The 23,289-nt window shown below is 35.6% G+C and overlaps 1 protein-coding gene across 1 annotated transcript; it reads right to left on the reverse strand.

The window, feature by feature from the left end:
* Nucleotides 1-3,265: 3,265 nt before the first annotated feature.
* On the reverse strand, nt 3,266-23,091 carry LOC107669522 (rab11 family-interacting protein 4B-like). The gene is made up of 12 exons (XM_016461791.1): nt 22,762-23,091; nt 16,152-16,368; nt 15,801-15,989; nt 14,482-14,610; nt 12,593-12,630; nt 11,716-11,851; nt 11,330-11,470; nt 7,840-7,921; nt 7,044-7,181; nt 6,394-6,552; nt 5,029-5,172; nt 3,266-4,433 (listed from the first exon to the last, which is right to left on the reverse strand). The coding sequence occupies exons 2-12, from the start codon at nt 16,334-16,336 to the stop codon at nt 4,317-4,319; spliced, it is 1,458 nt and encodes a 485-aa protein (XP_016317277.1). The 5' UTR covers nt 16,337-16,368; nt 22,762-23,091; the 3' UTR covers nt 3,266-4,316.
* Nucleotides 23,092-23,289: the final 198 nt, after the last annotated feature.

Genomic DNA, 23,289 nt, shown 5'->3' on the forward strand with positions numbered 1-23,289 from the left:
TCCTTTGTTGCCTTGGCGGTATGTTTCGGGTCATTGTCATGCTGAAAGACCCATCCATGACCCATCTTCAGTGTTCTGGCTGAGGGAAGGAGGTCCTCGTCCAAGATTTTACAGTACATGGCCCCGTCCATTTGCCCCTCAATGCGGTGAAGTCGTCCCATACTCTTAGCAGAAAAACATCCCCAAAGCATAATGTTTCCACCTCCGTGCTTGACTGTAGGGATGGTGTTCTTGGGCTCAAAGTCAGCATTTCTCTCCCTCCAAACACGGCGAGTCGAGTTAATGCCAAAGAGCTCAATTTTTGTCTCATCTGACCACAGCACTCCAACAGTTGTCTCCTGACCAAGCTGCTTGCTGATGGTCTTGTAGCCCATTCCAGCCTTGTGCAATCTACAATCTTGTCTCTGACATCCTTTGGTCTTGCCCATGGTGGTGGGAGAGGTTGGAATGGAAGATACAGATTGTGTGGACAGGTAACTTATACACCTAACGAGCTGACATTAGGAGTAACTTCTTAAAGTGGCAGGACTAATCTGTGTTGCACATGTCTGTGGGAGCCAGAATTCTTGCTGGTTGGTAGGGGATCAAATACTTATTTCACATGCAAATCAATCTCTACCCTTTATATAATGTGTTTTTTTCTGGATTTTTTGGTCGGTATTCTGTCTCTATCCATTAAAATAAACCTACCATATAAATACCCTTCATTTCTTTGTAAGTGGGCAAACTTACAAAATCAGCAGGGGATCAAATAAATATTTTCCCCACTGTACATTACTGGGCTTTTCACAAAAGTAACCCTGTTTTTTGTTTTGTTTGTTACAACATTAAATTCAAATTTCATTGACTACCATTCCAAATTCACTTGAGCGAGGCCTAATTCGTTTTTTTTATTTTGTACAATTTGGATCTCTTTTTTTTTTTTTTTTTTTTTTGAAAGTAACCCTGTTTTTTGTTTTGTTTGTTACAACATTAAATTCAAATTTCATTGACTACCATTCCAAATTCACTTGAGCGAGGCCTAATTCGTTTTTTTTATTTTGTACAATTTTTTGTTCTTTTTTTTTTTTTTTTTTTTGGAAAGGGGTTTTGTTTACGTTTTCTGTATCAATTAATTCCTTAGTTGGTTAGTTGTCATCACCTTACCGTGTTTAGATCGTTTAACGTCTTGTTAAAAATCACTTAATGTGGATGAAAACGTAAATATTTCCGTTGCATTTTTGTGATCCAAACCAAAAACGATCCCTGTGCCAAACAACCCGGTCTCCCTTGTACTGATAGTGTATCATTGTCAAATTTACGTTTTGTCATCATTAACAAACTTGTGAAGTGTACAGATTTTTTAACTCACGGCGGCCCCCTCGTTCCCGTTACTACTACTATGATGCTGCTCTTGCAACGGGCGTTCACTCTGCTCCAGTTTTCTCTTTAATAAAACTTCCGCGAGCAAGTACCGAGTGAAACAATTAAGCTAACATTGAAACTGCTAAAGCAAGCAGCGCCCTCGAATGGCCAAAGCAAACAGCACGCCATAAAGCGGTAATCTGTGGGTTTTAAACGCTCTTCTTGCCATTATTTTACTTTGCAAGGTGTTGTAAAGGCTCATTGAGAACATAAACGCCTTGAGGCCTGGGTACTCTGAACGCAGACATTTTTAATGTTCTTTGATGAGTAGCATGAAGTGGAGCATTATAACATTTAACCAGAGCTAATTGTCACGAAGACCGAGAGACGCCAACGGACGTAACGTGATTTGCAGATGTTTAACAGATATAAATGCAATTTTTTGTTTTAATATATGTTGGGTTATGTCAACTGTTAAACTACGACTGTAAACGTTTGTTCAGTATCGTCTTCGTGTTTAATAACAAATCTATAATACAGACAAAATATAACTTGCAACCCAATGGAACAATGAACAGAAGTTAGGCCTACCTAAGAAATATCAGCTCAAGAGCAATAGTGTTTCACCGTTTCATTTAATCTTCTTTGCTATGATCACACAAGGAACAGTAACAATATAAATTATTAAGATTGTTATGTGGTATTCAAGGTATGACGTAAAATATGCCTATGCATATATGCAGCCTTTGTTCCAGCAGGTTTTTTTTTTTAAACAACAGTTCCAACTATTCTAGTGAACACAACTTGACCACGTATATTTCCACCTTTCTGCAAAACTTGTTAAATGTAAATTGTTGTAGGCTATAGCATGACATGACAATAGCAGGTGTTTATTGCTGCTATGTTGTTTGTGATATCCTTTGCTTTTCCTTGTTTATTTATTTTTTTTCATTATTGGAATACTGTATCCACTGTATCATGACCTATATGACTCTTGCTCTTTGCTTGACACATTTATGTCACGAGATCCATAAATGAAATTTTCATATATAAACCTTTCTTAATATTTGCTCATTCTATTTGCATCAGTCTTGAATACAGGGTCATGTACTGTATATACCAAACCCTTTAAGCCACATATGGAATTTTGTATTGCTTTATTTTAGAACATCAGTTTGTTAATTTCTCATGTTCAAGTTCAGTAAATTCAGTAACACCTGACATGCAAAAATAAATGCCTATATGCACATCTTGATCTAATTTAGATCCGAAACAGAAATAAGCCCACAGTCATAAGTATTGCTAAGGCATTTCAGATTAATCTTATGCAGAAAATGAAATGCAATTGGTATACATTTTGTGCAAGTGTACAGATACCCTTTTTTGGATTAAAGTGTGTGACCATTCAGCATGTTGTGACATCATGAGCCACTGAATTAGTCTGCTCTCTCGTAAACAAGCAAAACTAATACTGCCGCCTTCTCAGTTCCTCCTTCATAAATATAAAGAGAATAAGAAACAATCAGTACTATATAATCAGATAAAGAGATTCACAAAATAAACCGAGAAACAATGAAAAAGCAATGAGTGGCACAAGTAAAAAGATCATTTCTTTACATCATTTACAAGTTTTTAAAAATCCCACACACATGTATAAAGTGTAATATAGCTCAGCAATTATTTAATTTGTGAAAAAAGGGTTTACTTGAGTTAACTAATGAGTGAAAGCACAAATACTAGAAGGAAATAGGAGGCATTTATGTGAGAGAATATGAAATTTACAGAATCACATATACTGAATGTAGGCCTAGATCAGCACAGAATAAAGCAGATGCTTTATATTGTCATCACATACAATCTATTGACTGAATAAGAGAAATGTGTAACTGTGGGGGACACTTTTAGAATACTCTTTTTAAAAAAATTACCATTTTAAAAGTGTCTGACATTCAAAATATGAAACCTTCCTGCGATAGGAACACAAATGCCATAGTTTTTTGTGTTTTAGACCTGAATTATCTGATGTAAGTTGTATTTAAATCACATTATAGACAATTGTGAGAATCGTGCATTTGAAATTAATAATATTATTTTAGTTTGGAAGAACAAGTGCAAGTCCCTTTAAGGCTATTAAGAACATAATTCAGCTGATGAAAATACAGGTCTTAAACTATTATGCTAAAGCCCATAAATAACCTGAAATACTACTTGTTTGGTACATTCACAATGACATTTTACATTCAGCCTCTTGAATTTTCACTTCCTTTTGAAGCACACATACTGCATGTAATGTCAGAATAAACATCTCACCGTTACATTGCAAACACAGACTAGAGCATTGCCCTGCTCTAAAATGGATTTCTTTTACAACAGGCAGTGTTATCAAGTTCCAGTTTGAGTTTCAATTACCTCTCCTCTATTCTTCTAATTTGTCTCTCCTTACAATTTTCCCTCACTTGCCATTTATAATAGGAAGACAGTCAAAAACTCGCTCACCAAAATCATTACAAGTATACCCACAAAAGTCTCTTTCCTCATACTCAGCAACTTTGAATGGGACAGTCTTCGATGGCCATCAAATAGGTAAATATTTCTCTTTTTTATCATTCAGCCTTTCTCATCACATCCCCAGTGCAAACTCAGCAAATATACACCATCCATATAATACAAATACACTCTGTGAGCATCCAGTGTGATATATTCACATATTAGTTGGTGCAATTCAGTAACCATAATGACATTCCAGTGAAAAACTCCCTTGTGTTGTACAGAGCAGCACAAATCCCTATAAAAGTGCATGAAATATTTCACCAGTATATTTTACATTTTTGTAGCAAGAGAAAGGTGCACAAAACACCAGCACATTGTAGTTATTGTGCATTCAGAGGCACAAGTCATTTGAGGTTCAGTGCTACCTCAGGGGGAGCTCTAGATCCACTGTTCTAAGATTCTAAACAGCTTATGACAGGCTTTTAGTTTTTGATTTCCAGAATAGACGGGTTGTGGTCCAGAATAGATAAAATTATCTTGTCCATGTATTGCCTGAGTCGGAAGTTTATCTCCTCTTGTTCCTTGAGGGCTTCCATCAACTGTGGGAATCAAAACAAGTTTAGAGCAGTATAGGACTGGTTAATTGGACAGGTCTCCAAAATCTCCACAAAAAAAAAAGAAAGAAAGAAACGGAAAGTTTGCCAAAAATTTTATATTTTGAATAAGATTTGAGAACTACTGAGGAGGTCAGGATTAACACACACATAGAACTTTAATTTGGCCTGTTCCTCACACAAAGCTATTGGTGGTTTCAGAAAACCTTTGTCCCATTATGCTAATGAACATTTCGGAACACGTTCGATTTTATTTCTCCTTTTCTGTTCCTCAGAACATTAGTAGGGTTTCGTTCTTGTTTGTTTTTTCTCCTCCACTGGAATGGTATGAAGGCGAGTAAATCATTTTTGGGTGAACTATTCTTTAAGTACCTCACAAAATGAATTTATTTTGTTCACCTTTTCAGAGAACGTTCCAGGAAAAACAAACATGCTTCATACTGTTCTATTGCTTACTGGTACACATTAAAAGGTGTTTTTATTTACAGACTTCCACTAGTACTATCCAGTTTTATCAGTACATCATAGTCACGTACTCTTTGTTTAAAATATTCAAAACAAAGTCCTCTACTTCTCTTACCTGGTCACGGGAGGCATGATCAATCTCCATGGCCAGAGACTGCGCTTTTGTCTGTGTGGCAAACAGGTTTTTGGCCTCATGGAGGCTCAGACTGAGAAGCTGACCATTTAGATCTTCATTCTGTTCCCTCAGTTTCTGGTTCTCCTGTGATAGGAAAGAGGGAGGAGTTACAATTTACCCCCAAAAGATGATCCAGAAGTTATCCTGCTTTTCCTTTTCCTTATTGTGGCCTTGTTAACTGAACCAAGAGAGTTGGTAAAAGAAAGCAGTAAATGATTTGGTTTGAGATTATTGCATTATTATGCAATGACTCTAGATTAGAAAAAAATTATTAGATCTTCTTATAACAGACATATATACACAAGACAAAACACTACTAAATGTTTACTGCATTAGCTATATTACTTCATACCACAATTAGTTCCAGCCTCTAATTTGTTTGTTCAAGCGGTGCCGGTGTCCGAGTGCGCACATATTTAGTATAATAAGCAAAGAGTGATTTCACTATTTGTATCACTCCAAAGTATGTGAATGGATTTTTGCATGGGTGAGGAGTGTTTTTTTAAGGCTGAAGCATCAGTGGAGTGCAGGAAATGGAAAATTAGAGTGGTATAAAAACAGAAAGCTTTGAGAAACATGGCTCTAACTCTGCTGTGGGCAAGAGGTGATATTGATGATATTGAATATAATAGCACTTCGGTGGTATTGTGTAGTTATCCCCTTCTTTTGACAGGAACATGGAACTACAAAATCTACAACCTACAAAAAGTGTGGCTATATTAGATGTTAAGGGAGAAGGCATGTCAGCCTGGCAGATAATCTGAAAATAGACTCCTTGTGAATGAACACATTAGTGGTTAAGTAAATGATTTTAAGTCTGCACAGGAATTACAGTTTACCATCAGACTCGGACAGAGTCGTGCCCGAGCAGACACAAGCTGCTGGAGGTCAAAGGGCATGTCCTTGGAAAAGCTCCTCTGCATATACACAGAGTAAACAAGATCAAATAAGAAATAGATGATTAACAAAAGAGTTTATTTTGGTATCACTGTTTTCTGATGCTTTCTTTGCTTTTTTTAAACAAAAAGTGGAGACTGTGTCTGAATTATGTTTACAATTATGTTTACACTGTTCCAGTTATATCACATCCAATTCCAAGAGGTTAAAAGGTAATAACATTTATAAAGAAAGAAAATGTAGAAAGAAATGTATTTTTTTTTATATAGGCATAGTTTTGTGTGAAAATGGAAAATAATTAGCACTCATTCTGTTTCTCAAAGATCTGACAACACAGAACTATGTAGCCTTCACCAGAGGAAATACACCTGCTAAAAGATCAAGTTACCAGCTTTCCATCTCTCTCACCTGTTTTAGTCTCTTGACCTCCTGTTCCAACTCACTCTCACGTGTTCGAGTGCTGTATTCTGATAGGCTAATGGGAGATCTGCGGCCACTCCCCATTCTTTCTGCCTCCAGCTTGTATATTTGGAGGTGCTCCAGTTCTCGCCGAAGGTCCTCAATTAGCTGAACATAAATTAAACAGAAAAATCACTAAGCTACTGAACTGATAACATTACTATTTTATATTTGAAAGTCAAGTACATGAGTGCTGTATAGCCTTTAGGCAGAGTAAAACATAACGGTAGCTCTGGACTAAATTAATAAATTAATTTAAATATACTAGTGAATAGAATATGCTTCTTAGTCTTCTCTATGTTTGAGTAACTTCCTCTCAGTGTTTGACTTGTATGTGTGCATGTTTAGGCTATCTTCAGTTGTGGTTTTTAAGTACACAATCCATTTAAGCCTGAGGGCAACTAAAGCTGCCCAAGGCTCTGCCACTCTTTTCTATCTCTAAATATTTTTGGGTGACTACTGACTACATCTTAAAACAATTGACACACAAGTAGACAACCTTAGCTTTTGACAGTTTGCTGAATAATTTTACTGTTTCGCTGGCCTTTCTGAAATTTACTGTACATTTTTGCCCACTGGAAACTTTAGCACAGTCTTACCTCCTGCATAGTATTTCTTTCCCTCTGAAACTCATTTCTGTTCTGTCGTAGCTTGTCCATCATCTTCTTGTACAGATCCATCTCATCCTTCAACCGCAAGCTTGTATCCTCTAGCTTATCTGTCATACGCTGTCTCTCCTTTACATACACAAACAACATTTTTATGCATAGTCAATTATAGGTCATTTTTTATCTGTACAATCACTATTGGGTCATTTTTTGTGAACCAATATTTAAAAATAAGTTTGATGAAATAATATTTTATTAAAACAGATACCATCAAAGCCTTGATTTGTTTGTTTGTTTATTTATTACCTATGAACACTTCTAGTTCTATGGACATTTAGAAAACACTTTTCACATACTATACTACTTTCATAATCATATGTTCATGTTGTTCTTTTTTTCAGTTGTCAAACCTTTTCTGCAATCTCAGACTGGTCAAACTCAAACCAACATGCATATTTTTTATAGAATAATAAAAAATGCTTTTATAGAATTGTAAAGAATATATATATATATATATATATATATATATTTATATTCCCTTCTGAAAATGATAAGATACATGTAGCTTTCATCATTTTGAAAGAGTGAGAACTCCCAGATTGCTTTTCCAGACTAACAGGCGTGAGGAATTAATTTTGTTCTAAACATTTAAACAAACAGTGCCATTACAAGCATTAGCACATCCTCCTTTGCATCTCCTTCACCCTAAATCATAATGGTCAATTTACTCCATTTTCTCCTAAAAAAAAAAAAAAAAGTCAGTTTATGTATAATAAAAATATCTTACGTCATCCAGTTTCTCTGTCTGGGCTTTCAGTCTGATCATGCTTATTGCCATCTCTCCATTTTCCTCCTCTAGCTGGTGTACTCTGCCAGTGGGAAAAATTAAATAAAAACAAGCCATACATCATACTCTTGCAATAAGCCTCCACTGCTCTATAGCCCTGAGAATCAAAAATTCTAGATGAAGATTTCTGGATGAAATATCAGGGTCACTTTAATGGTTCAACTGTCACTCTTCTGTCTAAAACCCTTATGAAGGACACTCTGAGACTGCTTTATAAATAAAGTGCATTAATTACGGAGATAGAATTGTTGCTTAATTCCAAATAAATAGATTACGATCCACAAATAAATGTAAAGAGATTAACAAAAATTAAACATATTGACAAATAAATAGAATGAGATCCACAAATAAATCTTAAAAGTTTCACAAACATGAATTAAATTCACAAATAAATAAAATGAGATTTGCAAATAAAAAAACATTCACAAATATGTATTTGTCACAACCACAACTTTGCCTGGCATTTATTTGTGAATCGCGTCCTGTGCATTTGTAGATAGCTGCGCGCATTTGTGAATTGCGTCCTGTGCATTTGCGAATTGTGAAACATTTCTTGCACGTGCTGACAATCCACAAATACGTGGACTCCACCCAACGTCTACTCAAGCCAATCAGATAACAGCCACATTTCGCTGACCAATCGTAGCACGATCTCGCTATAGCCAATCACGTTTTGCTATACTATCAGGGTGGACTCGCCCTGAGATAACTTAATTCATCTGCATTGGCTCAAATAGATAATATAAGGGCCATAAAATGGGTACAGTAAAAGAAGTTTAAAATTGGATTTCCTTAGAACATTAGACTGTGTATCATGCCAACCAAGCCACAGTATTTTATGTTACGTGCCTTTGAAAAAGACAGAGAAACAGTGCGTGATGAAGTGTAGTAGGTTAGACTAGTGCGTGTGCGCATTTACACTGCTTTCTTTCACTGTATGATTCAGTTTATTAAAATACATTAGACTGTGTATCATGCCAACCAAGCCACAGTATTTTATGTTACGTGCCTTTGAAAATGCCAGAGAAGCAGTACGTGATGAAGTGTAGTTTAGAGTGCTTTCTTTCACTATGATTCAGTTTATTAAAATACACTTCGAATGATCACAAAATTCAAGATATGTTTTCTTTTCTCCAAAAATCAACATGATTTCAAATGTGATATTAAAATTATGTGATATTAATATACAGTTCAATAAACAAAAAGTTAATTAAGAGACTTAAGTTTTAGACACCATATTGCCTATTTCGACAACAAAAATAACTCCAAACAAAGCCATAGCACTGTTTTCCGTCTCTGAGCAACATGGCGGTGTTTCGTTTCTGAATGAATCAACCGTTTAAATGATTCGGTTCAATCGCAATGACTCACTTATTAACAGTGACTTGCTGCCACCTACTGGTGGTTTAAATTTCACATTTAAAGTATCTTTTCATTTTTTAAATAATTTCAAATGTCAGTATTCGACGTTTTTTGTTTAAAATATCAAAATATTTTCTATGCATTTGTAACTGCAGGTTAAAGCATCCCATGTCCCTCTGAGCTGCATTAATCAGTGTGACATCTAAATGCCACTCCAGATGCAGCTTCTGTGTTTCCTGAGCAACATGGCGGTGTTTCGTTTCTGAATGAATCAACCGTTTAAATGATTCGGTTCAATCGCAATGACTCACTTATTAACAGTGACTTGCTGCCACCTACTGGTGGTTTAAATTTCACATTTAAAGTATCTTTTCATTTTTTAAATAATTTCAAATGTCAGTATTCGACGTTTTTTTTTGTTTAAAATATCAAAACATTATCTATGCATTTGTAACTGCAGGTTAAAGCATCCTATGTCCCTCTGAGCTGCATTAAACAGTGTGACATCTAAATGCCACTTCTGATGCAGCTTCTTTCCTCTGCATTGCAAAGATTAATTTCGTTGATATTTATACCATTTGTTTGGTAACAGCCCAAATGTTTCATTATTCTAATTGACAAATTATATGCAAGAATTTGACTCAAAAAGATGATACACACTTTAAGAAAAAATGGCTTTATAAATGTAAAAATGCTTATAAAAGGTAATATATATATATAAGCGTATTGGTTAAGCTTATTGGTAGATTAATTTCTATCACTGCTGTGAACTGACCACCACAGAATATCAAAAACTTCATACATCGTTAGATCCACATAGCTGCTCATATACATCGGCATTACTGAAAAACTGGGAAATGCTGTTGGCTGTTGTGTGATGGCAATTTAACCTATTACACAAACAAATGTTTATTATGAAGTTGAGTTCAGTTATTTATTAGTCAGTTATTTACTGACGCTTTTATTTCCATATTGAATAACATGACACTTCTATATCACATTTGAATCCAGTAGCCATAGCGTTGTTCCCATAGCCGTGATTTAAAGCTCTGTTTCTCTGGCATTTTCAAAGGCACGTAAAATATAATACTGGCCCTTATATTATCTATTTGAGCCAATGCAGATTAATTAAGTTATCTCATGAGGAGTCCGCCCTGATTGTAAAGCAAAACGTGATTGGCTATAGCGAGATCGTGCTACGATTGGTCAGCGAAATGTGGCTGTTATCTGATTGTCTTGAGTAGATGGTGGGTGGAGTCCACGTATTTGTGGATCGTCAGCACGTCTTGACGCAAGAAATGTTTCACAATTCGCAAATGCACAGGACGCGATTCACAAATGCGTGCAGCTATCTACAAATGCACAGGACGCATTCACAACGCAAGAAATGTTTCACAATTCGCAAATGCACAGGACGCGATTCACGAATGTGTGCAGCTATCTACAAATACACAGGACGCGATTCACAAATAAATGCCAGGCAAAGTTGTGGTTGTGACAAATATATTTGTGAATATGTTTTTTATTTGCAAATCTCATTTTATTTATTTGGGAATTTAATTCATGTTTGTGAAACTTTAAGATTTATTTGTGGATCTCATTCTATTTATTTGTCAATATGTTTAATTTTTGTTAATCTCTTTACATTTATTTGTGGATCATAATCTATTTGGAATTAAGCAACAATTCTATCTCCGTAATTAATAAGGGAAGAGGGGGGAAAACAGTGGGACAATGGACAGTGTAAAACCTCAAAATAAAATTAAAACCATTATACTGCATGACAAAAATAATAGTATTATTAGTATTTTTGCCCTGTTTTCCAATATAAAAAAATTCTAAACATCGAAAATATACCAAGATAAACTAATTTAATTCTAATTCACATTTGTTTTCAAAACACAGAATTAAATTTATTTTTCTTAACCCACAGGCAAAGCTTTTTTCTTGTTTTAACCGTGTTTAGTTAGATTTATGAAAAATGATCTTGTTTTAAAAATGTGAGGATAATTTTCCTGGGAAACAAGAGAAAAACAAAATTGCAGTTCTGCTCTTGAGATGAGCCAACCTATTTGTGAGCAGCTCTATCTGTGTGTTTTTGTCTTTCTCCAGTCGGCTGTAGGCCTCTCTGTGTCTCCTGAGCTCCTCTTCCATCATGTTCTCCGCTCTGGTCTCCTGGTCTTTTAGCTGCTCCTCCAACTCGTGAATCCTGTTGAAGCACAGTCCTCATCATCATCATTAACATTTTGTCAGTCCTGCTGAGGCCCACTTTGACCTTTTAGCATTTAGCAAATGCAAAACTTTTGTTAAGACTATTTTCATGGAAGGTTTTGCTAGTGGAAAGAATCTGCTTTTTAAAGAGACAAGCATGCAAATACATATGCATATAACATAGTTCCAATGAAATGAACTTTGTCTGAAGAGTGGGTGGGTGGACTTTGAGTAGCAATTTACCTGTGAACCAACTGTATGTTTTCCTGTTTCAGCTTCGACTTCACATCCCCGTTCATCAGAATCTCATTTTCGAGCTCTGTCACTTTCTTGTCCAAGTAACTCACCTGTAACAAAGTTAGAATATATGCAAATATTACTATCACTCACAGAACAGCTCTGAATTAGTAGTAGTTTCTGAACCAGTTTAGTCTGAATGACTGTCAGCACTGAAACATAACCCTTGATCTGCACATCCAAAAAAAAAAGAAAAAGTTTTGCAACAACAGTGCAGATTAAGAGTTTGAAAAGTGTTTATGCGTATAAACATATAGTGATCCTGATTCCAAAAAAAAAAATAAAAAAAATAATAAAATAAAATAAAAACAGATTGTTGTTTTTTCATCTGTAAGCACTTTTGGCCCTGTGGAATTTAGAAAATAAACATACTTTTCACACAATAACTTGTTTACTTAATGTGTATGCTAACAAGGTCCAACAGTGGATATGTATCGAAGGTGAATTTTGTAATTTTTATGAAACATCATAATCCATGATTTCCACCACAACACTACTTCCATCGTATCTTGAATTATGTACTTATGTTTGTGTATTGTATTGTATTTTGTGGTGAAAATGACATTTAATGTAATATTTGTGGTGTTAGTTGACTCCTTTTTAAGGCAAAATTATATATACTGTGTGTGTGTGTGTGTATATATATATATATATATATATATATATATATAATATATATATCTCACAACTTCATATAACATTTATTTAACCACAGGAGGTGCTCACAGTCAAAGCAGAGAGGGAGTTGGAAACAAACACCGTAATGATTAACAGCAGCATAGACTACACAAACAAACACAGAGCATAACATATTGAGTGACCTACCTTCCAAATGCAGTGCTGGAGATCTTTCTGTTTGGGCTGGAAAACAAACAAAGGACAGCTAATTAGAACTTCAACATATGGTGTAACTGGTGTAAATCCCTCTTCTTTTTCAACAATTGTTCATTAAAACATTATATAGGCTATTTACTGTATATATAAGGGTTGGTTTACATATAATGTTGAACTTATAATAACTTGGATAACAGAACTGAATGTTTAGCTTTGATAAATGCATTGGATGCTACACTTGTATAAAAATGAATAAAATTGTTATTGATTGTTAAACATTACATTCTTGATGAAAAATTGTTAAGAAAAAATAATAAAAAACAATAGATTTGTAAAACATTTAACTGAATAGCAGTTCAAATTATTATATGATTTTAGTCAAGATGTTCAAGTGCTCTGATGTGGAGCAGATCAAAATCACCTAATTATAGGGGTGATACAGACATGCTAGTTAATTATATGTTAGATAATAATTCTCTAAACAAAAACATGAGATTTGTGTGTCTGATGCTTTTAAAAAAAAGTAATGGGACACCAAATTGTACCTTTTTTTAGTGGAAAGTTCCAGAGGTATCATTCTATTTTTGGACATTTCATTAATATGCACTTAACCCAGACTCACTCGAAATATATTTGAATATAGTGTTGGCCCTGACACGAACCTCAGTTCACATACCTTCAACCTTAACAAAGCTCACAAAATGTCTTTGAATAGAGTTTGTTACATAGCTCAGATATACAACTGCTACTTGAGTAAAAGTTGCAGTGGAGAAGATATCAACACAACAAGAGCAGAAAGCATGTGAATGTTGATGGTTTCCTTTCTAAGACTGTTCAAGCTCTCCACTCAAAATTCAAATATTAATCATGTTTATGGGAAAACACATACTACACAGTTTCATACACAAAACTCTCTCCTGCTCTCTCTCACACACACAGAGTTATTACCGACATAGCTTTTCTAGCAGTGACAGAATGAGGTGTGAACTAATGTATTTCTTGAAGGAGCCTCCTCTCTATCTCATAGCCCATCCTGTCTTTTTTTCTTTCTTTCCCTTCTATAGTATGGCACTCTCTTCCCCAAAATCCCTCGGTCTATCTGATCCAGTTCCTATTTCATCCTCTGTTTTGAGAGGCTAAGATATGAGAATCTAATTACAAGCCCTCTCAAAAGAAAAAAAAAGTTAAAGCAAACTCACATGAAATCTTGGAAATTGTCAAGGATGAAGAAAAGACAAGAAAAGCATCCAAAGCCTCAGAAGGGTTTGCCTGTTGTTCATGTGTTGTTTCATGTGGATGTGAGTGAGAGTGATACAAAGACAAAGAGAGACGGCAAAATACACAATGCGCAGAGTCAAATAAATGTGTGGATGTGTGTGTAGCTCACTTCCCAATGCCTAATAAAGCTCTAATGGGCTCTAAAGTGGTGGGCTGAATGATGTATGGAAAAGGAAGTGAATCATTAATGGTGCAGAGAGACTGCAGCAAGATATCAAAGCTCCTCCACCTCAGTTGTGTTCTTCTCATATACTCACATTAACTCCTCTGCCTCTATTACACTGTTGCTTTAATTTAGTCTATTGTAGCCCACAGGAAGACAATGTAGAACTGATAAACACTAATCCTCTTAAAGCGCCTCTAATGTGGATTCCAAGCCACTAAAAGTTTATTTCCCAGATGTGAGGGGACACTCCTTTTACATTACTGAAGAGAAACTAGACAAGTCAATAATCACTTAACTCTTATTTCAAAGGTTTATCTCTAACAAGTCTTCTTGAAGAGGAGCTTACACCCAGTTTATGACAAAGCCCTCTGGGTGAAAAAGTACTTTATAACTTTATCTTTCATAACAGATGCAAACTGTAGTCTATGCAGTACCTGTTGGTTTTGAGGTTTTTGAGCCTGTTCTCCAGGTCTTTGAGCAGACTGACCCGCTTACAACACTGAGAGCAAAACACATCCATCTGGTCACCAGCATGGCGCATCTTCCGAGGAGTCTGACCAGCACTGGAGGAAACGGGGAGAGCGAGAGAGAGACAGAGACAAGGTCAAACACATTTATGGCACATCATGTGTGCATTCTGAAAACATTCAATAAACAATATAAGCAGAATGTAGAAAAAAATACTATATAATAGTGAAAACTAAGAAAGCCAAAAATAAAAAGTGAGAATCTCTAGTAAGCCAAGTCTGATAAAAAATCTCCCCAACAGAAGCGTCATACCTATTCAAACATGCCTCAACAGTTATAGATTATATATGCAACTTCCAAAGAAAAATATTTGGATAGAGAAGACTATGGAATGGTGGTAACACTTAGTTGTAACACCATCAGTTTGAGCACTTAGAAATTAGGATGCAACTATTATGATACATGACCACCATCCTTTGAGGTGGTAGTAGATTGTGTACAAATATAAAGCATTTATATGCATAAAAAAATATTTTGGCCTAGAAAAAACAACGACATTTCACTTCACTGGAATATAATATGATTTGCAATCAGATATGCACATTAGATGACAGAACATGTATCATATGAAGCAAATTATGTTGTTTAATATGATATACTACAAATCAACATCTACCTGTTAAAAAAGACATATAATGGCATAGCAATATTTTACATTCTTAAATTATAATAAAGAAAATAGAAGGTGGTGGTTTTGGGGTACAGGTAAACATGTTTAAAACAAGTAAACTTGATTAACGAAATAAATGCACAAAAAGTGTTTTCTACTCTGTGTTTAAATAAAAATCCAGCAAATCCAGCCTTTTGGACAGTAGGGACTAGACAGGTAAACATGTTTAAAACAAGTAAACTTGATTAACGAAATAAATGCACAAAAATGCACAAAAAGTGTTTTCTACTCTGTGTTTAAATAAAAATCCAGCAAATCCAGCCTTTTGGACAGTAGGGACTAAAAAGAAACCATAACAGTTTCCCCACAGTCAGACAGTTCCATCCACTAATACAGTCACTAATATATATATGCTGAAAGAAATCTTGTGTAATGAAGGCAGATATCTGGATTTCTAAACGAATCATCCTTTCATTTTAAAGTAAATCCCTTTGAAAACAGGCTTTGGGGCAGTCAGAGGGAAAGACAGTACTGTTGTGGTTACATGTAAAGAAATAAAAATAATTAATGAATAATTAAAAAACCTTAGGAATACAGACACACACAAACACACACCTGGAGGAAACAGAAGAGCCCAGATCTGAACATCCATTAATGCGGATCTCATCATCTGGACAGGGGCTGCTGGGATTGTAATCTCCATCCTCTCCTTCACCATAGTCCTCAAATTGCTCCTCATTTACTGAGGCAGATGAACGTGTAGAATGATCAGAAGTCTCCGAGCGATTATACATCTGACCACACCTTGAGGAATGAGACAGGAAATGGAAATGAGAAAAGCATTTATTTTGACTTAGTTTTTTGACTTAATATCAATGAAAGTAATAATTACTCAATTCATTAATTCATTTGCAAATCCGTAAATTCGGCCTTATGTACACAAGAAAACATTATAAAAGCACTCACTTTTCACCTGGGAGGCAAAGCCCAATCCCTTCCTCTTTTTCTCCAGTTCTCCCTCCATCCGATATCTCTGACGACAGAGTGCTGTTTACTGCACTGTCTCTGTCCGACTCTCTCTCCACCCCTCTGCCTTCCTCACCCTCCTCATCCTCAAGCATTGGACTCTCTGGGCACTCCTGGATGGACATTTTAACTAGTAGCCCGACCTGTCCTCACTGTACTGTCAAAAGCAAAAGACATTAAACTTTTAGAACAGTCACACAACTCCCAACCTGTGTTACATAAGGATAGAAACAATTATGAAAATATGAACGCATGGATGTCTGACACGGATACAATCTCTGGGAGTGACAACTGCATTTCTCTATGATAACCACAGCCATATTTCGGTGCCTCACAAGCTGTGAATATGGATCTCAACAGTTCACCCATTTGATATGTTAGTAATATTAGTGACTGAACACAATTTAGGGTCACAACAAAGAAAAGAAAAAATCTAGTGTAAAATATGTAGATATTCTTTGTATTCATATTGGTTTTATACTGTTTTGAAAAATGTTTATACCATTTATACCATATAAATGTATCTAAACCTGCATGAGGTATAACCATCAAGGAAAAATCATCATCATTATATTCCAAAACGTTTTAAATGTATTATTCATGGTTATCACAAATTATGTATTTACAGATATAATTATGTTTCAGAAACGTATTGACCTTGATACAGTCATGTGGTTAATAAGTCAGGGGTCTCATCTAAATCAATTTTATGTTGATGTTGTTTTAATGTTTTGGACCACATGACTTTGACTTGGTTTTGTACAATTTTTATAAAAAAATAAAAGAATATGCCGTACATTATGTTTTTTTTTCTACAATGTCATTCTTTTAATGAGGCTTTTTTATTCATTGTGTTAAAGTTGTATCACCCTGAAACTGAATGACAAATAAAGAAAATAGAAGAAAGAAACAGAAGCAAGGAAACTGTCTTGTATGTCTTGGCATGGAAAACACAGAAGGAAATGATGAAGGAATCTTTAACATGACAGACCTACAACAAAAACAAAAGGCACCAATGTTCCTTTTTTAGAAGGAACAAAAACACAACGTGCCCAAACTATGGTTTTGTCAATAGCAGAAACTCACTGCCAAGACCAGGTTTACTTCCCAAATGCATACTCAGATTCGAACGGTGCATTTAATGCATCAGCAAAAAATTTATATTTATAAACGTACTATTTCTGTGTACTGCTATATGTATCTGTATATATGTACAGTGTAGATTGTGCCTGGCTGGTTTTCAAGGTTTTCAAACATACAGCTGGTCTTCCCAATTTTTAATAAATAACGCACTGCTTCTGTGGTTTACCAAACTGGCTCTACAACTAACAGTCACTTTTGTAAGCTGAGCACACAGCAGGTGGGTGTGCGTGTGTGAGAGAAAAAAAGAGCTCTTTAGTATTCTGTTGTGCTGAACATGAGGGGGCAGGGATACAAAATGCCAGTGTGTGGTCAGGCTGCTTGAACAGTGAGTGGTCCTACATACACAGAAGCAGTGAGCATGCACACACACACAAACACAAAAAGCGCTTTTTCTCAAATGCAAAACAACCACACACTTTTCTCAAATTTTGTGTCATAGGACAAAATCAAAACAGGTCATAAAATGTAGGTAATTATGTGCCCTTGTATTTGTGAATAGATCTCCTCCTCCACAATATGATCATTGACTGTCTCATAACAGCAGGGTATGAGTATGTGTACCTACTGTATGTTTGAGCACCTGATTATAAATGCACACAACTCGCCGCAACTTGAAACATGACATTCAAAGCCCTGCAGGAAGTTCTTCCATTGTAAATGCTAGAAAGTGATCTGTACATGCACACACTGAATGCTTTATTATGCATGTGTGAAACGCCCAAAAGGCAATCGCATTTCACAGTGCAGTGCCCCTTTAAAATAATATTACATAATGGTCTCCAAAATAATTTTAACATTCAGAAAAAAGGTGTATTTTTCAGATGTTGAGAACACTTGTCAGTTGCAGGCATTATGTAATTACTTACAATATGCCATACATGAAACTGAAAAGGCATGCTGTGTGAAAATACTTTCTTTGTGAACCTCAGAGACCTGACATGACTGTACAAAAAAAAAAACAATTGTGTTTGTTATGACGTAGATTTATGATGTGCACTCCAACATGAAGAACATATACTTTCTACTGTATGGTTAGACATATTTTATGTTCTCATCTCATGATTTTCCCAGCTGTCATTGAGTATAATATCTAAAGCTATTTTCAGCACAAACACAATGTTAAGTATTGAGAAACTGTGAAGTAGCAATGACTTATTGTCTAGTCAAAGACGTGTGAGTCTTCCACCAGTGCACTTAGACCGATGCATTAAGAAGTCACAAACATACCACCCACCAAATAATACTTTAATGGGGTTCAGTAAACAGCTTCAAGGCCACTGTCGGCAGCTGTTTCATGAATACAGTAAGCAAAACTAAAAGGGGCCTAACCAACCATTTGAACATGTACAGTTAGCAATAGCATGATCTAATTTAGACAGAAAGCAAGAGGTGCACCAATTATTAAATGACTCGAAACCAGCTGAAGTGAAAAGGAAAAAAAAAATAATAACTTCTCACTGGATTCAAACAGAATACAATGACAAACCTCTCCACCTCTTACATCATTCTTAGAGAAGTCTCTGTTTCATGCAGGGTGAAACACTGCTCCCAAAACAACAACCTGGTTTAGTCAGGTAATTGCATGAACTGCAAAAACAGAAGTTAGAAAGGTAAACTCATGCAATATCACTAAGGAGAAAATATAAAAACATAATCCTTCCCCAAGGCAGAATGGGTGCAGCTAAAGACAACTACAGAACCAACAGTGTACATTAGGGTCTCATAGACCCTTTTGGAATGTGACGTCTCATATCCGCCCTTGAACCTTAGAGCCCACGAGCCCTGTTCTCATTTCCATCTTATTAACAGCTTATCATCATAAGCTCCATTTAACTGCTCACTGCCTAGAGAATTCATAGCAATCCTCAACAGGCCTCTTTACTAACTTGAATTAAATGCAAGTTAAATGTGCAACATCTCTACCCATATAGTGCATACACTCTTCAAACTATGAGGTTTTCAAATAAGTGCTCAATAACACAAATCCTTGTTGAAAAAAATGCTCTTAAGATTTGCCATTATAATAACTTCCCTGGATTAATTGGACATGAGATAACTCAATTATCGAAGGTATTAGTTAATACATCTTTACATTTCAAGTTGACTAAACTTTTTTTGTGAATTGTATGCTTAAAAAATTCCAATATGACAATTTGTTTGCATTATTGTAGCTGGAAGTAAATTTTAAGTTAACTCAATAAAACCACACTAGCATTTATTTAGGCAAGGGTCAACTATATAATGAAGGTTTTCCATGAAGATTTTTACCTGATAGATAGAATGGTTCTCAATGCAAGGTGATTTCTCATAAATGTCAGGTTGGGGGACAGGTTGTCACAGGCATTGTAAATGTTTGATTTTTTCATATATATATATATTTTAAATTTCTGCTGTTTCATGAATTGGTTTATAATTGTTTTAATGCAATAAATAATATATAAAATAAATAAGCTTTATAATGGATTATTTAATGACAGGTTCCACTGTAACTTAATCCATGTCTTTTTCCTGAGCAGAAAAGGTGAATATATTCAATAGCTTTCTTGTATCCAAAGAATTAAGGTATCTCCCAATACAGAAATTCAAAATTTAAAAAATTCTGAAATTTAAACATTCACCTGCAAATATTCACAGGAGTAAAAAGTAAGCCTAATCCTGGATGCAAAAACTGAATGCACTACTTTTTGATCCTAACAAACCAAACTGATATTAACCATACTTTACATGTAACTTTTTGTTTCAAAAAGTTGTCTTTTTTTAAATAAATAAAGGAATAAAAGAAGCCTTTTTCAGAATCATAACAGATTCTGCACTCTGTACAAAACCTGACTGTTCCATTAGGCCAAAAGCAGGCTCAGGTGTTTTTGTCACATGAAGAGCAGTTATTATGCTGAGGGATTTCGATGGAATGCTCTTATTTGTCAGCTGTAAGCCCAGAAACTCTTTGGACAATACTATGCGACCTATGGGGGGTAGCATGATGTCACAGCTAAACTAGCTGCACTACATCTTAAAGATAATTCTTATACAAGTCATTTCTTATCTATGATTAAAATATCTATTACACTGGGGAAAGTCAAAGTCCTTTTTATATAGACAATTATTATATTTTTTATAGGTTTAAGCAAAACTGGTCAGAGATTGTGATTAGAAAAAGGGGAAAATAGTGAGACACAGTATATTCTATTGAGAATATTCAGACCACTGATTCAGGGCCTGTTCAGCTAATTGTGAAATCATTTTAGGAGACAGGGAGAGGATTCCCAAGAGGCATTTGCACATTGTTCCATTAGGCCAAAATATATGCGGCAATATTAGACACTAATATTGCCGCATAAGCAGGCGAGCTGAGATCATGTGTTAGAATTTACTGCCATGTAAAATCTAGTGTCTAATATTGCCGCATATACATCTTGACCCATCTCATGGTATTTTCTTATATACTCAAAATCTGGAATCAGCACAGATTTAGAACAGAAGTGATGAGTGTATTTTCCATGTTTATAATGATTTATAATGATTACAGTATAATGTATCATACTGATTCATATTTCTCACTCAGCTGAGGAGACAGTTTCACTCCCACACACACCCAGGAAAAAACTAAAAGATCCGTCAGGGCCGAGCTGATGCACAGGAACCAATGAGTCACCATCCTGAGATGCACTGCAATTTTTGCAATCCAAAAAAAACACAACGTGCCCAAACTATGGTTTTGTCAATAGCAGAAACTCCCTGCCAAGACCAGGTTTACTTCCCAAATGCATAATTCTCAGATTCAAACGGTGCATTTAATGCATCAGCAAAAAATTTGTATTTATAAACATACTATTTCTGTGTACTGCTATATGCATCTGTATATATGTACAGTGTAGATTGTGCCTGGCTGGTTTTCAAGGTTTTCAAACATACAGCTGGTCTTTGTTTAGACTCTGCTGTGCAGCTTGTAAAGTGCATCGAAACCTGCACTGTGCTAAAAGTGGTAACTCAAGCCCCTCGGTTTTGTGTGAGAGATATCTTGATACAGAGATACAGAAAACACTTGAGGGGATTTCAAGAGTACTTCTAACAACACAGTTGCCAAAAAATATTCAACATATTGAATAAACGTTGTAGGAGTTCTAAATATCAAATTATTCCAGTTTTTTTATAATAAAAAGTCACAATTGACTAGTGGTCAAAATATCAATTCTGACAGATTTTCAGAGATTTTTATGCAGGTTGGTGTGTGAATATTTTACACAATACATTAAGTGTGTGGAAAGTCAAGTGGGCAATTAAATTCAAGTATGCCCTTGTCCTGTTGTGTCTATATTTAGCAGACTCAAACTAACTGAGACAGCAGAGAGAAAGAAAAAGAAAAACTGTTTGCAAGGGTGAGGGACAGGTGATATAACAAATGTCAGCAAGATGATAGATAGGGACAGCAGGGCTGCCACACTTACTGTCTCAAACACATTTACATACTTCCATTAACAATTTAACTTTAAAATATGAAGTTACGCATTTAAAAAATCCAATATTTAAGTTAACTAAAATCTGTGTAATGGTGATCTTTCTCCAAAGTCTACTATCAGCAGCAGTTTTACAGCGTATTTAATTTGTGATAAACTAGACAATTACAATTCTAAGGAAATTCTGTGTTCGTAGGTTTCAATTACGGACCAGATATTTAAGCAACTGACATCCATATTCAAAACACTCACCTAGAATACATTTTACATGACCAATCATGGCTAAAGCTGGTCTAATTACCTGATGAGGTGCTTTCTATGTGTTCCAGGAACACGATTATTTTCAATTACATGATTAAGACCTACATTTGTTAGACCAGACTGTGAGAATACAGTCAGTATATTCAACTTCATAACAGTCTAGCTTCTACCAGGTTTTAATGCCATTCTAATATCAATCACTCTCATGAGACCTTCCGCATACATCATATGCAATAATAACTTTTTTTAAAAGGAAATTTTTGTTTTGCAAAAAAGACAATAAAGTGTCAAGGCCAGAAACAACTGCGATACATACTTTGACCTACATATTGATTATGTCTGCTGCTACTATCAATTACTTTTAGGTTTATGCACGCACAAGTTGCCAGCTGCCCTCAATTAACAATTAATCTCATTAACAACTGACTGCAGGGCAATCAGACAGTTTAACTCACTGAGAGAGAGACAGGTACGACAGAGAACAAAAAAAGATAGTCTAGGTATGTTAGTGGTAGTAAAAAATGCCAGACATGGGGGAAAACAGATGAAACAGAATGTGAGAAGTAACAAAAATGAGAAGGGCACAAGTAAATGTAATCCACGAGTGAGCAACACAAACATGAAAACATTGACATAAATTCCTTATGTCCTATCCTCCTTCTGTCGAACACAATATAAAGAGCTCCTCTTACTCTGTCTCTCACAGCCGAGTGACCATGATCTCTTCCACTCCTCACAGTCCACTTCTTCTACTATCCACTGTAGTCATCCAACTCAAATCCAAACAGGTGAGGCCTCATCCACTGGTAAGCTTCTGTTCAAAAGTCCTTAACTACCGTAATCCACAGCCAAGGAAAATAGAGAGAATCCTTATGCTGACTATTTTCATATGCTTACTTCTTGAATGAATCTAACAGTTTCTGAAACTTGTGCAAACACTACATGATTCAGGCTTGCTTGACCACACACATCCTCCCTCTACACACTTACAGAAGCTCTGACAGCAGTTGCTGGTTTCCAGCCACTCCTACTCTCCCCTTCTCAATCTCTATGGCTGTTGTCAGGCATCCGGCTTCAGGGGAGGTCCTGTGGGTGGAGCTAAAAAAGCTGCACACTGGCTCCTGTCTAAAGCATTTGCATATGCAGGTACACCTAGTCGCTGTGGCAACAACAAGTGCGTTAGTTTGAAGGCTGAGAGGCTTAGGGTACGGTGGCCGAGA

This window comes from Sinocyclocheilus anshuiensis, unplaced genomic scaffold, assembly GCF_001515605.1.
Source record: "Sinocyclocheilus anshuiensis isolate Anshui unplaced genomic scaffold, SAMN03320099.WGS_v1.1 scaffold612, whole genome shotgun sequence".
NCBI lineage: Eukaryota > Metazoa > Chordata > Actinopteri > Cypriniformes > Cyprinidae > Sinocyclocheilus > Sinocyclocheilus anshuiensis.

Excerpts from the sequence above, each read along its gene's own strand:
- LOC107669522 (XM_016461791.1), bottom strand. The coding sequence starts at position 16,336 with ATGTCCATCCAGGAGTGCCCAGAGAGTCCAATGCTTGAGGATGAGGAG. Across the intron at positions 14,611-15,800 it reads GGCTCTTCTGTTTCCTCCAG|TGCTGGTCAGACTCCTCGGA; the intron begins GTGTGTGTTTGT and ends CGTTTCCTCCAG. Across the intron at positions 12,631-14,481 it reads AAAAACCTCAAAACCAACAG|CCCAAACAGAAAGATCTCCA; the intron begins GTACTGCATAGA and ends TTTGTTTTCCAG.